At 44.3% G+C, this 15484-nt stretch overlaps 1 protein-coding gene across 2 annotated transcripts in view; it reads right to left on the reverse strand.

Moving 5' to 3' along the window:
• STAC (SH3 and cysteine rich domain) overlaps positions 1-15484 on the reverse strand; it is a 188827-nt gene that overhangs the window by 27865 nt on the left and 145478 nt on the right. For both annotated transcript variants that reach the window (XM_075548916.1, XM_075548915.1), the window contains 2 exons: positions 14027-14091; positions 12323-12411 (listed from right to left, as the gene is read on the reverse strand). In XM_075548916.1, the coding sequence (XP_075405031.1) occupies positions 12323-12411; positions 14027-14091 (154 nt within the window). The remainder of the gene's footprint in view (positions 1-12322; positions 12412-14026; positions 14092-15484) is intronic.

The raw sequence follows: 15484 nt of genomic DNA on the forward strand, positions 1-15484 counted from the left end.
TTTCTTGGCATAGTCGAGTGAGTGTGACCAGCACCGCATCCATGTGTTGAAACATCTCACATGGTATCTGTCAACTCTTGGACCCTAGTGTTTGGTCAGTGCTTTCAGGGAAGCTTGGACTTTTTTCTTCAATGCTGTCAATACTTCCATATGGTCTCTCTTGAAATGGCTGAATGTCAATGAATTATTTTTGGTACAATGACTGTGTTCTATTTCCACCTTCTTTTGGACTTCTGTTTAAGAACTGAGCCTGGAAATTGTTCACCCAGCAGGGCATAGATGATAATAACCACTGATGAGTGGTGAATAGATTTAAATAATTGTGTCAACAGTACATCACTTTAACTCAATTTCAATTGATGCGTTGAAAGCACCAGAAGAGTTGAATTAAGGCCATCCCACCTCCAGAGTTTCTTGTGAAGACTAGCTTGCGAGACAACTGACTGCCAATTTTCATTCACTCTTGTCAGTGGTAATTCTCTGTGACTCATTGCTTCCCAAAGCCTCATAATTCATGAAACCTTTTTCCTACTTTGAAATTACAAAAGAAGATGTGTTTTACTTTGAAGCCTCTCAAAATTTAGGTATTTGACACACTGAGATGGCAATTAATTTTTTTCCTCAATGCACAATATTGAACAAAACCTGTTCCCTCTTCTGGCTTATAAGCTTTCACTCTTTCTTTTTAAATTTTCCCTTCCTCTTTTCCTTCTCTTTCCTCTTTATGAAGAATTGCCATGATTATATAAATCTGTTTTGGGGGTAATAAAAATGAAAATAACTAAAATGTGTGTGTGGACATTATCAGGTCATTAAAATGTGCATTTGAACCTTTAGCGCTACAATGTAGGATGATCAGATAATCTCTAGTGGTTACACATTGCGCTGCCATTGCAGGCTTGTCAGTTTGAAACCACCAGCAGGGAGGAAGACTGGGTTTTCTACTTTTGTAAACAGTTAGAGTCTCCGGAACCCACAATGGGCCACTGGGAGTCAACCTTGACTCAAGGGCAGTGTGTTTTATTTGGTTTAGAAGATGTTGTGGGAGAGCCCTGGTGGCAGAGTGGTCATAGTTGGGCTGCTAACCGCAAGGTCAGCAGTTTGAAACTACCAACTACTCTCAGGAGAAAGACAGAGTTTTCTACTCCTGTAATGACTTACAGTCTCAGAAACCCACAGGAACAGTTCTACCCTGTTCTTTAAGGTCACTGTGTATCAGAAATGACTCCACGACAGTGAGGGTTTTTTTTTTTTTTTTGGAAGATGTTATAGGGGTTTATGTTTACTTAGTTATTGGCATCTGTTGAGTCCCCAAAGCTAGAAAAGGTGCTTTTATTGATTTTCAAAAGGTGCCTTGTTGTGAATGCTAAGTGATGGCTCCAAGCTTACATTTTTTTGGTTTTTGAATCAAAAGGCAGTGAGGACAATGGGATCAATTATATTATAAACTTGAAGGTAGAGTTTGAGTTAATCCTAAAGCTAAATGTGCATTGTCTGCCTTTTGCTAATATGTGTGCGTGTGAACACTCATGCTAATCTGAATGAATGTGTATTTGAGTAAGCGCATGTAGGCGAGTGTATGAGTGAGTTTGTGTATGTCTCTGTGGAGAAGTGTGTAAGGGTCTATGTATGTGTGAGCATCTCAAACACATACGTGCGTTGAATTGGGAGGATGACTTGAACAAGGCCTTTGAGTTCATAAGGCAGTGTATGATGATAACGCTGACAGTGCTGGTTACAATGGTGCATTGCATATATACAGGGGCTATACTATTAACTATTATTCAGTGCTGCATATTAACACGTACTATGCAGTGTTTAATATTCCAAGTAGCATTTTAAAAGAGGTTTTCTCATGAATCAAGCTGTCAGTCTATAAAGCGTTTTCAAGGCTCTTAACAAAACTTGATAATAAGGGGTTATTGATTGAAATTGTCTGAAATTCTTAATCACAGCAATTTATTTACTGCACTCGCTCATTACACATTGCCCAAAGAATCTTGAGAAAAGTACCCTTGGATGCTCTTTGACCTCAATAACCAGTAATGATCTGGACACGCCAAGCCCGGCGGTCTTACTTCTTGGGTATCAGTGATAATACCCCACTCCTCTCTCTTGTCACATCAACAACAACCACAAAAGCAGAGCTCACATCCATCTATCTATCTATCTATCTGAATACATAATTGGACTGGATAAGAGGTTTAGATAAGAATAAATATTTTTATTCTTTAAAAAACAGAGTTGTTCAAGCTGATGCCACTCATATGTGAAAGACCTAAAAACCATCCTCAGGCCCATCCCTCTGCCTTGACACTCTGCTCTCTTCCACCTTCTGCCAAGGATGGTGGATACACAGCAAGTGATTATGGTCTGTATCAGATCCCATTCATCTGCTAGCTGTAAGATCAGCTGTTTGAAAGCACTAGCTGCTCCTCGGGAGAAAGAGGCTCTCTACTCCTGTAAAGACTTACAGTCTTGGAAATGCTCAGGGGCAGCTCTACCCTGTTTTACAGGGTCACCATGAATTGGAATCAACTCAGTCACAGTGAGTAAACATCAGAGCAGGAGGCTTGGGTGAGGAATAGCAGGTGAGTTGAGGAGGGAAGCTCACTTAACTGGAGCACAAGTGTCCACTGTGAACACTCCAGAAAAGGCTTGGTAGGGCTTCCCTCAAGTTGCTTTAAACAACTGTCATATACATATGTGAATGAGAAGTCATCATATACATATGTGAAGGTGCAAAGCACTCCGCTGCTGACCTAATGGTTGGCAGTGCAAATCCACCCAGAGGCTCCATAGGGGAAAGGCCTGGCAATCTGCGTCCAAAGACTGGCCAAGAAAGCGCCTGGGGAGTGCTCTGCTTTGTGGCATACAGGGCTGCTGTGAGTTAAACATAGGTGTGGCAGTTACATAATCTCCTGTCCACTTGGCGAAGGGGTGGAGTCTAGCCTGTCAATCAGGTCACAGCTTGATGACCTAGTTTTGGAGGCGCTATAGAGATAAATAAACCATTGGAGGCCAGACTCACTCGCTCTGCCTTCCCTTTCCTGCTGTTGAGATACTCAGAGAGTGGAGGAGACACGTGGCGACCCATGCCAGCATTGAGATGCTTCCACTGCCATTGGATCCACAGGACTTTCTACTCATTGGCCTGTGATCTTCCTGCATGTAGGATCTTTGCATGCACTATGTCAATCTAAACAGGAATTTATGGTCTAGCATTGGCCATATGGGCTAATATCAGACAACGGACTTGATCTGGGCTGGGCTGGGCTGTTTTCTTAATATGCAATGACTCTTTGATATAAAGTTCTCTCTTACACCTAGATGAGTGTCAATGAATCGGTTTCTCTAGTCTCCCCAGCCTAACACAACAGACTTGACAGCACCTAACAATAATGTATGCAAATAAGTCCATGGGTTACCTTTGCTCTCTCTTACTATAAGTTCTTCTTGACAAGTACTAATCGCCATGAACTCAAGGCCCATTTCTTCTAGGAAACAGGCCCTGGTTAGTACCTCTGAGTTGGGTGACTTCCTTATCTATAGTTTATACTAGTTTATCATGGCATTCACTTACCTACTCATTGTATACTCTGGGCATAGCATCTATTCATTTAATCCCCACCACACTCACTCATTGCTTCATCAAATCTTTATTAAGCTTCTACTATGTTCTAAGGTGAGGCCTAAGACTTGCATCCTCAGAAACTCAGTCCTAGAGGATCCCTCTGAGTCTGAATGGACTCAGTGGCCGTTGAGTATGTTCTAAGAATTGTACTAAGCTCCAGAGATGTAAAGGCCATGGTTTACAGAGGAGGTAGATGTTAACTCAACAATCCTAGATATGTATAAATAGAGTACGCAATTTGAAAGAATTGCAAGTGGTCATGAAAGCACAAAGCAAAGGAATTTGACCTAAATTGGGCTTATTAGGAAAAACGCTTCATGGAGGATGTGGCATCTGCTCTGAGACCCAATAACCAGCTGTTGTCCCGTTGACGTTGACATTGGCTCTGACTCAATTCAAGGTAATTCCGAGTGTGTCAGAGGAGAGCTGAGACTTGCCCTGTCTTCCTTGGCTGCTTTTCAGAGAGGTAGGCCTCCCTTCTGAGATGCCTCTGGGTAGACTTGAACTGCTAACATCTCAGGTAGCAGCCGAGAATGTCAATTGTTTAAACTACTCAGGAACTCTGGCCAGAGACTTATTAAATAAATAATTGTGCTGATATTTCTTAATACGGTGCTTCTTATCCATGTCACTGTAACTCCCAACACATGATGGGGTGGGACTATGCAAATGAAAACAGGGCGTGTGTAACATGATTTGAGGGGATTGGTCAGTTTTAATTACTGTTCCGTGGCTTTAAGGATGAGCTATCTTTGAAGTCGGAGCTTAGAGAGACTGCGTGGGGACCGTGGGAAGAGCATGTCTTAGATATCTGTCTGAAGTGGCAGACGCTGAGGCCAGAGGCACTGAAGATGGTGGCACAGAGACTGAGCAGCAGTGCCAAGGATCACTGGGTATCTTCTCTTGATGGGACTGTGGCACAGTGTGATAGGTGGGCTGGCTTCCTGGCCCACAGAGGCTGAACCCAAGGGACCATGTGGCTGAGTGGTTAAGGACAGGAGAGACATTTGGCTGCTGGTTGAGAAGAAGTGTTGAATGATCCTGACTTATGGTATCCCATTAACTTCCCTAGTAAACTCTCACAATCGTCAATCCTGTCTGTGAGTCCTGGGTGCCTGCTGCACAGAACTACTGAACCCGCCATAGAAGCTGAGTGTCGTGGGGGGCGGGGGCGGTGTTAGAGCAGGCACAGCCGGATGGTGCATGGACCTATGTCTGACCCCTCCCTGCATGAACAGGGAAGCCAGAGGAGGTCAGCTATGCCTCCCACTCCATTGACTGCAATAATTAACTGAAAGAGTATGCGTGTGTGTGCTGGAGGGGCATGAGTGGTGGGAATGGGTAGAAGGTTGATGGAAGCAGACTGCAGGAGGAATTTGTGCAAAATCTCTTGGCAGGTGGTAGTGTGGTCCTTGGGAGGAAGAAGAAAAAGCCGGTGTAGAAATGAGAAAGAGACAGAGACAGAGACAGAGACAGAGAGAGAGAGAGAGAGAGAGAGAGAGAGAGAGAGAGAGAGAGAGAGAGAGAGAGAGAGAGAGGAGAGAGAGAGAAACAGCACACAAGAAAAATCAGAAAGGTCACCAGAGATGAGACTAAGCTGGACCTTGAAGCTCCTGGTCTGTAGCTCAGAGCAATGTGAGAGCAGAGAGTTTTAAGCCACAGATGTGTGTGTTGTGACCAGGTCGAATGGAGGCAAAACGACCATCTCCTTTTGGAAGCAAGGAAGCAGAAGCATGGATGACTCAGGTACCCTCCAAGCATCATGGGGGCTCATACAGGAATTGAGTCATCAGTGCAGCTCTGCAGACGTCAATGTCCACATCATTATGCCTGTCGCAGCTTTCCAACCATTGTATTCTTAAGCATTCAGTGAATCCATGCTGATATCTGTCCATTCTGCCTCTCTTTCCTTCCATCCCTTTCCCTTTCTTCTGACTCTGGCTTTTGCTCAGTGAGAGCCTTGGTGACACAGTGGGTTATGTATTGGATTGTTAAGCCTGGTTATTGACTACAAGGCTAGTAGTTCAAAACTACCAGCTGCTCTGTAGAAGACAGATGAGGCTTTCTTTTCTTGTCAATAATTACAGTCTCCGAAATCCACAGAGGCAGTTGTGGTCTGTCCTATAGAATTACTGTGAATTGGAATTGACTCCATGATGGTAAGGGTTGTTTTTTTCCCCCCTATCATTTCTTAATACTGAAATGGAAGCACCTAATTCTGGAGCGTGGCATCTATCTGCTTGAAATGAGTATTTATTAAGCTCCTGTTATATTCCAAATATTATCTGATCACAGCCATCCCCCAAAGTCAGGCTTTGTTATCTCTATTTTCAAGATGAAAACCTGAATCTCAGTGTCTTAGGGAATGTGTTCGAAGGCAGAGGAGCTGAGATTTGAATGCATTGCACGTGATTGGCACATGTACACGATCCTCATTACACCCTACTCTTGCCTTGGTATAATCCACAGTAGATCTGAGCCCGGGACAGGCCTGCTGAAAGAAGAAGTTGGGAATACATGCACTTGGTTTTGAGCAAAGGGAACCAGCAGGAAGTGAACATCAATTTACTTGGAGGCATGAAGGGAAGGGAAACCCTCATGGCTAGAAGTGTAGGCTGATGGTGACAGTTTCTCCCTGGAGCAGGTTTGTGGGAAGGCAGGTAGGGCTACTGGGCACCACTTGCAGGGCATGCAAGAAGGACTGGGATTCCAGAAGCACACGGAGAATTCTGGATTGCCAGCCTGGGGCAGACAAAGCTTCCTCTCTTATTGCTATTGCTAATTCCATCGAATCAGCTCCTGACTCGGGGTGCACACCGTGATCAGACTTCAAACCACTGTGATCCACAGAATTTAAATGGGGAATTTCAGAAGTAGATCTCTCAAGTCCATCGTAGTCTGGAAGCTCCACTGAAGCCAGTGCAGCCTCATAGCAACACAGGAGCCGCCACTGATGGGGGTGCCTTGGGAAGAGAACCCTCCAATCTCCTGCCTCCAAGGAAAGACTTCTGTCACAGAACCACCAGTGGCTCACACTTCCACTCTTATGGAGCAGATAGAGAACAGGGACTTGGGAAGGCGGTGAGTATGCTTCTCTGGGACATGTTCCTTCTGCCCTTGAGTTCACCCTCCTCGCGTCCCCTGTGCTCTCATCCGCCTCCTATGTTCCCTTCCTGAGGACCCTCTCCACTGTGCTGCCTGAGATCAGAATGCCCGGGACTAACAACGGCCTGTTCTGAAAAGGTTCCCCCCACCCCCACCCCTAGTGACCTGAGGAGAAGAAGAATCCACCAAGCACCTGTTCACTCAAGGAATTGTAGCAAAGTCCCAGAGCATTGTCTTACCCATTTTAAATCAAGTGGCTTGCTTTTAAATCGGAAGTTACAATCTCTTTGCAAGGAAAAAATCAAAACAAAAAGGGGAAGTCCTATGTATGATTTCTCACCCCAGTCTTGCAGTCTGTGTAATGCAGGCATTTCACTCCTGGGGATGGGTAGCCCTGTTTGCCTCGAAGCAGACTGTACATGTTTGATTCGTGACCAGACATCTTGACTTTGAATGGCCTGCAACCAACTAAAATAAGCACGAGTTTCTGCCCCCATGGGGCAGGGAGCCGCCATTAAGCAGTACTCCAATGGCAGTCTGCATTTCTCAATGGGTTTTCTCTGTTCCCATCGAAAGACTTCAGAATACTATCTTAAAGAGCGTCTGACTGCTCTGCATAAGACCAAACCAAACAAACCCAACCAGCCACTGTGAAGCAGGGTTGGACCACCCTACACGAGACTTTCAAGGCTGCGAGCATTCAGAAGATCACCAGGCCTTTCTTCTGAGGCATCGCTGGGTGGGTATGAACTGCCAAACCCCTGGTTAGTAAGCCAGCAATTTAATGGCTTATACCATGCAGGGACACCTTGCCCAAAGGAAGTCTATTGCATTCTAGAAACCTCAATGGCAATCTCTAGAGGATGGGATAATACTCATACACATTTCCTACTGTAATTCTCATCCTGTACGGATTGCACGGTAATTAGATGCTATGTCTCCGGCAGCAGCTCGTGGGTGATCTGTGGAGGCAAGGCAGCATCCCTCTGATCACCACGGAGGTGGGCCTGCCTCTGAGGGACTCGGGCTTTCCTTCGTAAGTGCGGTCCTCTCCTCCCACACTGCTGCCTGAGTCGTCCAGGGAAGGGGTGACTACCGCAGCTTGTGTGTTTACTGTGGCCGTTCTTACTCGGGGATGGGGAAAACACAGAAGTGCCAGTGCTTAACTGTCTGAACAAATCCAGGGAGCCAGGATTTGGGCTGTGCACTCAGCTTTGAGCATATCCAAGAATCACTTGGAAGCAGGTTTCAATTAAACTGGAGCAACACTAGCTTCAGGGTGTGAGCCAGGGGGTGTTGCCAGATCCCAGCAGGATGACAAACCTGTTTTAAGGCCTCTGTGTCCATTTGGTTGTGGCCTCCCTGGGAGGGGCGGCTGAGCTGCTGAGGCTAGACCGATGGGCTACAGCTTCTCAGTGCTGCTCTCCTTATTATAGGCTCTGGCGAATGTAGACTGGGGGACTGATTCCCTTTTTAGGGGCTTTGGGCAAAGTGGGGGTGAGGGAGAGCACATCCAGGCAAGGGTCAGGCAGACCAAACCTAGAAAAGGCACACGCCTTAAAATATAGGGAAACCCCAAGTACTCCTGGGCACTGAGGCAAGGCCTTTTGGGAACAATCAGGACGTGGCTATCGATGGGCAGCTTAGCTTGCATGGCAGTCAGAGACAGCGGTTATTGTCAGGTGCCTGCAAGTTGATTTCAACTCCTACTCACTCCATGTGACAGAGCAGAACTGACTTATAGGGTTTTCTGAGCTGTCATCTGCATGGGTCGTGGCTATGCATTGGGCTGCTGTCACATGGTTGGCACTTGGAAACCACCAGCAGTCCTACAGGACAAAGACTGGGTGTCCTACAGCCATCAGCAGTTACCGGTCCAGAAACCCACACTCCGAGTCAGCATTGACCCAATGGCAGCGAGTTCAGTTTGGAATCTTGATGGGATGAGATCACTAGGTCTTTCTTCCTTGAATGTGTGGGTTGGAAGCAGAGACCTTTCTTTCATCAGCTTCGGTGTAGTGAATTACTTGATGCGGCCCTTCGGGTAGGTCTTTCCAACTCCTACCAAACGCACACGTAGAACTAAGCAAGTGTGCAGTGCTTATGGCCCACCATGGGGATGAGATAGCTTGCTAATATGGTAAGGTATTTGACACCCTTGTGGGGTGGGGCCACATGCAAATGAAGTACATGGAATCCTAACAAGAGGTGGAGGTGGTAATTGGTCAGTTTTGCCTTCCTACTAGGCTTAAAACAAGCCTTTCCAGAGATAGACCAGAGAATCTCACTACCACCAAGAAGAACTACCACTAGAGTGTGTTCTTTGGACCTGTCCTCCCTGCAGGAACCTGCTGGATCCAGGAGATGGAGAGCTGTGACAGCAGAGATGGTGAGAGACAGTGAGAAGCAGTGGCAAAGGAGACCAGCAGGAGACAGCACGTGGGCGTAGGCAGGGGTTTATTGGTGGAGTGGCATGCCTTTGGGCACTTAGTTTAGATGGAGATGAGAGTTAGGTATGTGGACCACAAGGCTAGAACTGAAATAGAGTGCCTCTTTGTCATACTTGTCTGAAAAGGGCCATAGGACCTGGGCATGCCTGTGAGCACTGCTGATTAAGAAGTTGTTCTGATTGAAGATCTGTATCCCGAGTGTTCCTGATCCTGAATTCTAACCCGTCACTTCTTTAATAAACCCCATAACCCTGCATTTGGTCTTGTGACCACTGGACTCAATTACTGAACCTAGCAGAGTAATAGACAGCACTGTGGTGGGAACAGTTAGTGTCAGAATTGGCAAAAAGCCTGGAAAATTAGGCATGGGTGAGCTCCCCTTGATAGGAATTGGCTTTGGGTTGTTGGTTCTGATCCTGCTTCTCCTTTGTGAAGTTAAACGTAAAATGCAAGGCTTTTAACTGCTTGCGGTTGGAAGGCTATTTCGAATAAGGTGAGTACACCCCCCAATGGAGGTTATTTCCTCTGAGCACTGGTATGTTCTCAATGATAATTTTGTCCCCATTCTTTTCAAAAGGGAACAGAACCAACCTACAAAAGAAGCCTCTTCATTGGGCTTTAAGACTGGAAAATACCAAAGCTTTCTTTTGGGGTGATTTTGGTTTTGGAGTCATGAATGGAGCAGAGAAGTGAAGGGTTTTCTTGGCAATAAGCCAATGAATACGACATTAATAAAAATCCTAAGGACTATGATTTACTGAGCAGACAAGCCACCAGTTGTCATCCGTTTATCTTACTGTGGTGGTTTGTGTGTTGCTGTGATGCTGGAAGCAATGTCACTGGCATTTCAAATACCAGCAGGGGCACCCAAAGTGACCAGGTTACAGCGGAACTTCAGACTAAGAACAGACCATGAAGAAGGAATAGACTGTCCAGGTCAGAGGAATTTCCCTCTGGAAATCTTAATGAAACACTGCAAAACATCAAAACATTGTCAGTTACGGAAGGCTGAATGAATAGTAGTAGAACATTGTCAGTAGAACAGTGCCAGAAGGTGAGCCCCTCAGGTCGGAAGGCACTCAAAAGAGGATTAAAGTTGCAGATGGACACTGGGCCTTGACTCAAGTTCTCCCTCAACACAAGAACACTTTGTTCTAACAATCCAGCATTCTGTGATGCTCATTTTCCTGGCACGATTGCTGAAGATAAAATGGGTGCATAAACTAATGTGGTGAAGAAAGCTGATGGTGCCCAACTATCAAAAGACACAGCATCGGAGGCCTTAAAGGCTTGAAGGTAGACAAGCAGCCATCTAGCTCAGAAGCAACAAAGCCCCCATGGAAGAAGCACACCAGGCTGTGTGATTGTGAGGTGTCGATGGGATCAAGTATCAGGCATTTAAAACCCAGAACAAAATCATACCCAATGTGAATGGGGGTGGGTGGGCATGGAGTGGAGACCCGATACCCATCTGTATACAATTGGACACCCCCTCACAGAGGGGTCACAGGGAAGAGATGAGCCAGTCAGAGTGCAGTATAGCACCGATGAAACACACAACTCTCCTCTAGTTCTTTGGTGCTTCCTTCCTCCCACTATCGTGACCTCAATTCTACCTTACAAATCGGATTAGTCCAGAGCATGCACACTGCTACAGATAAGAGCCTGCAAAACAGGGAATAATCCAGGATAGATAAACCCCTCAGGGCCAACAATGAGAGTAGAGATACCAGGAGGATTAGGGAAGGGTACGGGGAGAAAGGGGGAATCGATCACAAGGATCAATCTAGAACCCCCCTCCCAAGGGGGACGAATAATGGAAAAGTGCGTGAGGGACAACAGAGGATGATGTAAAATATGGAAAAAATAATCTATAACTTATCATGGGTTCATGAGGGGGGAAGGGCGGGGGAGGGAGAGGGAAGGAATGGGGAGCTGATATCAGGGGCTCAAGTGGGAAGAGAATGCTTTGAAAATGATGATGGCGGCATAGGTGCAAACGTGCTTGGCACACTGGAGGAATGTATGGATTGTGATAAGCGATGTAAGATCCCCCAATAAAAGTCAGGGGAAAAAGTTGCTTCCAAATATACAATACTTTATAAAATATTTACATATTCACACACACACACACACACACACACACACACACACACACTGAAGAAGAGGTGCCTGCTCAGAGTAGCATCGGCCAAATGCCACGAAGGGAGACCTAGTTATCTACGATAGGCAGTGTGCCGTGCGCTTTAGCAATATCCCCCTCACAGGTCCTTAAAAGCAATGGGCCATAATTATTCTTTACAGGATTGTTTCCGTACAAGTAAGAAAATTAAATGAATGAAGTGGTTATGATTTGCTTAAGGTCACAGAGCAAATACGACCCGAACTCAAGACTGACTCCAATTACACTGTCCCGAGAACACAGCCCCTCAAGCGTGGCTCAAGAGAAAGGTCCAGGTGGCATCCGCGTCACCATGCTCGCCCCCTCTGCCGCAGTGTTTGGCGACCGTAAAATTCCAGGACTCTGAGTGGACCCTGAGAGTGGGAGGTTGATTATTCATCCAGTGTAACTTTGGAGACTATGTTTGAATTTTAGTTCATGCCAGCACCTACAGCAGTGGTTCGCAACCTTCCCAAGTGCCGCAGCTTTTCGTACAGTTCCTCCTGTGGTGGTGACCCCCAAACCATGAAATGATTTTTGTTGCTACTTCATCATTGTCATTTTGCTACTGTGATGAATCAGGCGACTCCTGTGAAAGGGTCGTTCGACCCCCAAACGGGTTGAGATGCACAGGTTGAGACCCGCTGCCCTACAGGATGAGGAGCGCACCTCGCGAAGGTTAGCTTTCCGGAAACTCCTGTGAGAAGTGGATTCATCGCGTACTGCAGCTAGGCGTTACCCAAGTGTGGCCCTGGGACCACCAGCATCAGCCCCACCTGCAGACTGCATCGGAACCCCAGTGAGGTCAGGGCCCCGCAATCTGTATTTACAAGGCCTCCTGTCATGGGATTGTAGCTAAAGTTTAAGAATCACGCCTGTAACGTGTTAGGAGTTGGCACAGGCAGAAATCATTTCTTTTCCTCACATTTTAGGCATTTTCATATTTTTTTCTTTTCTTAAAATCATATTTACCTCATTTCCAAGTCTTCATTCTCTTGTGGTACAAATTTGTACAAGGCAACATAGGTGTTCATCTGTAATGTATCTTTGGAAAGAAGTTCCTGAAAGAGAAAAATAAAATTGTTCTTTCAAATTTAGGTTTACCTTTCTTGTCTGAGTTGAATTTGATTCCCTTACAAGCCATTTGAAAACAATCACTTAGAACTCCTCCTCAGAAAGACTATATTTTCTTCAAGTAGAAGGCTTTTTATATATAGTTGTTCATGAAGATGAAATAGATTTGCCCCCAGAAATGGGAATATTTTCTCTATAAAAAGGTACACATCATTCTCGGCTGCCTGCCCCCTCTCACCCGTGTTCTCCTTCCCTGCCATCCACCCCCCCCAAAAAAGGTACACATCAATAGTAGTAAATAACTCCTACTTCCTAAAGTTTACTTTTTAACCAGATATCCCAAGTTTTCATATATAAAGCAACCAGATGTGTCAATCTCACATCAGTTCATTAATGTTGTAGAAAAATTATAGAGTGAGGTACCAGACTTATTTAGCTTATACCATGGCAACACTATATAGGCTATTACCTCTCAGAAATAATAACACAAGTGACCACTTTAGTAGCTGACTGTACACAGTGTGCCAGGTATCATGCATCATGTGTTAACTTACTCCAAGCCCACACGATCCTACATTCTAATATTGGCTCCCATAAAGCATGTACACACACATATATGTGTATATGTATTTGACAGCTACAAAAATGTTAGCTGTTACTATTCACCAAATAAATGTTAGCGATATCCACATTTTATGCTTTACCTATTCTGTAAATATTAAAGATATGTCACATACTATGCAAGATAACTCTCACAATATCTAATAAATCCACTCCCATCGAGGCATTTTCAACACAGGGTGGCCATAGAACAGAGGAGAACTGCCACTTTGAATTTCAGAGAAGTCAATCTTTATGGGAACAAAGAACTTCATACTTCAGTTAAAATATATAATATAATATTTGTAACCCATAAAATAGTTGCATAAACTCTATGCCTTCTAATGAGCTAGATTCTTCTCTTTTCTTATTTATTCCATTATGCGTTATGTTAGCCCAAGATAAGGTATCCTACATTACATTAGTCGCCCTCCCTTATCCTGAGTGGTGAGAATGGAGTAGAACCAGGTAATGCTTCCTTCCGGTACACCTAGATCGCTGTGAGTCAAAACTGAGTTCATGACACCCAGCAACAACAACAATAGAATCCTCTCATAATATCGATACATAAACAAGTGGACCCAAAGAGAATAAACATGCATTTAAATATTACAAAGTACAGTTAGATTATGAGCGGGCTTCAAAAAGCTCCCAGGAAAAAAATGTATGTGAAATTCACAGAATTTGCACACACATTTTTTGAAGCCCCTTTATATATTAGACAATTAGTACTTCATATATATTAACCTGTATGTGACATATATAACTGAAACCTAAGTTGACCCAAAACAATACTTGTATTTTGACCCACCGTGCACTGTGATATTATTTGTGTTGTATTCCATGCTATGTATGCTATGGTATATTATGCAAATTTCCCATCTGTTTTTTAAAAAATGCCTTGTCTGAATCAGATAATTTTATTTTATGACCTGCAATTGTGACCTGTAGTTTGATCTAAGGACCCGGTTTGGGTCTGTCTTCTAAGACACCCATAATTACCTGATGGTTGAGGTCCTTTGCTTGCTCTCTGAAATCATCAGTGCCATTTTCTGGATACGTAAACACTGGAGGAGACAAGAGAAATCGGAAGCTTCATGAGTTCACTCATCATTTTTGAGGAACATGCTTGAAAAATGCCATTATTTTTTAAAATTTCATGTACAAGAGCTTTTACTTTGCTGTGCCTTGGCTCTTGCTCTTCCTCGCCCTTTGTAATCCAGTCAGTTTATCGATATTCAATACCTCAATTTTAGTTTCTTTTAAAGATATTGTTCTATCCTTTATTGGGATAGACTTCATATATCATACAACTTAATTGTTCAGTTATAGTAATGGTTGTGCAATTGTCACCACAAGCAGTTTCAGAACTTGTGCTCACTGTCGTTAGCTCCCTATTCCTCACCTCCCTTGCCATGGGCCTAGGCTATTATCAGTCCAGGCACTGTCTCTATAGAGCTACCTGTCCAGGGCTTCATATACAGCAAGTCATGTGAAATTCAAACAGATTAAGTTCTTTTCTTTCTTTTTTTATTAAATGCTTTGGGGGTTCTTACACCTCTTATCACAATCCATACATTCATCCATTGTGTCGAGCACATTTGTTCATGTGTTACCATCATCATTTTCAAAGCATTTTCTTTCTACTTGAGCCCTTGGTATCAGATCATTCCCCTCCTCCCTCTCCTACCCTCCCTCTCTCATGAACCCTTGGTAACTTATAGATTATTATTTTCATATCTTATATCATCTTCTGTCACCCACTTTTCTGTTGTTTGTCCCCCTGGGAGGGGGTTAGATGTTGATCCTTGTGATTGATTCCCCCTCCCCACCCCCTTTTCCTCCTCCTGGTATCTCTATTCCATGGTTGGCCCTGAGAGGTTTATCTATCCTGGATGATATCTATATCACTTTGCATTTTAAACTTCAAAATGTTCCTTGACACCTTGTATAGTTTGACCAGCCAAATCTACCACTATAAGAAATAGCTGTATTCTCTTTGCCCATAAACAAAAATGTAGAAAATGTCTCTCTCTATAACAGAGCTGCGGTGTCTGTATCATGCTAATATTTGAAAATAACATATTGCCACTGTGCTCTGCTCTTAGTTTCCCTTCATATTATCAAGGAAATATGAGTAGAAGAAGGGAAGCATGCGTGGAAATCATCCATTTCAGTTAAGATATTGACAACCTCCCCCTTCCTTAAAATACCTGTAGCTTCATTAACTCTATAAGTCCTTTTAAATGTACCCATGTTTATTAAATATCTATACTCCGGTTGCAGAGTCAATGGATGCAGTTCCAATAGCCTTTAAGAGCCAATTTGTAGCCAATGAAGGAGCTCTGATTTTGAGCGGGTGGGGAATTCAGGTCCAGCCTTTTCTGCCTCTCTCTTTGTCCTCACAACCTGCTTACCAGGAATAGAGGCAAGCAACACTTCTCCATGGCATTATGTGAT

Source organism: Tenrec ecaudatus, chromosome 4 (assembly GCF_050624435.1).
Source record: "Tenrec ecaudatus isolate mTenEca1 chromosome 4, mTenEca1.hap1, whole genome shotgun sequence".
Classification (NCBI taxonomy): domain Eukaryota; kingdom Metazoa; phylum Chordata; class Mammalia; order Afrosoricida; family Tenrecidae; genus Tenrec; species Tenrec ecaudatus.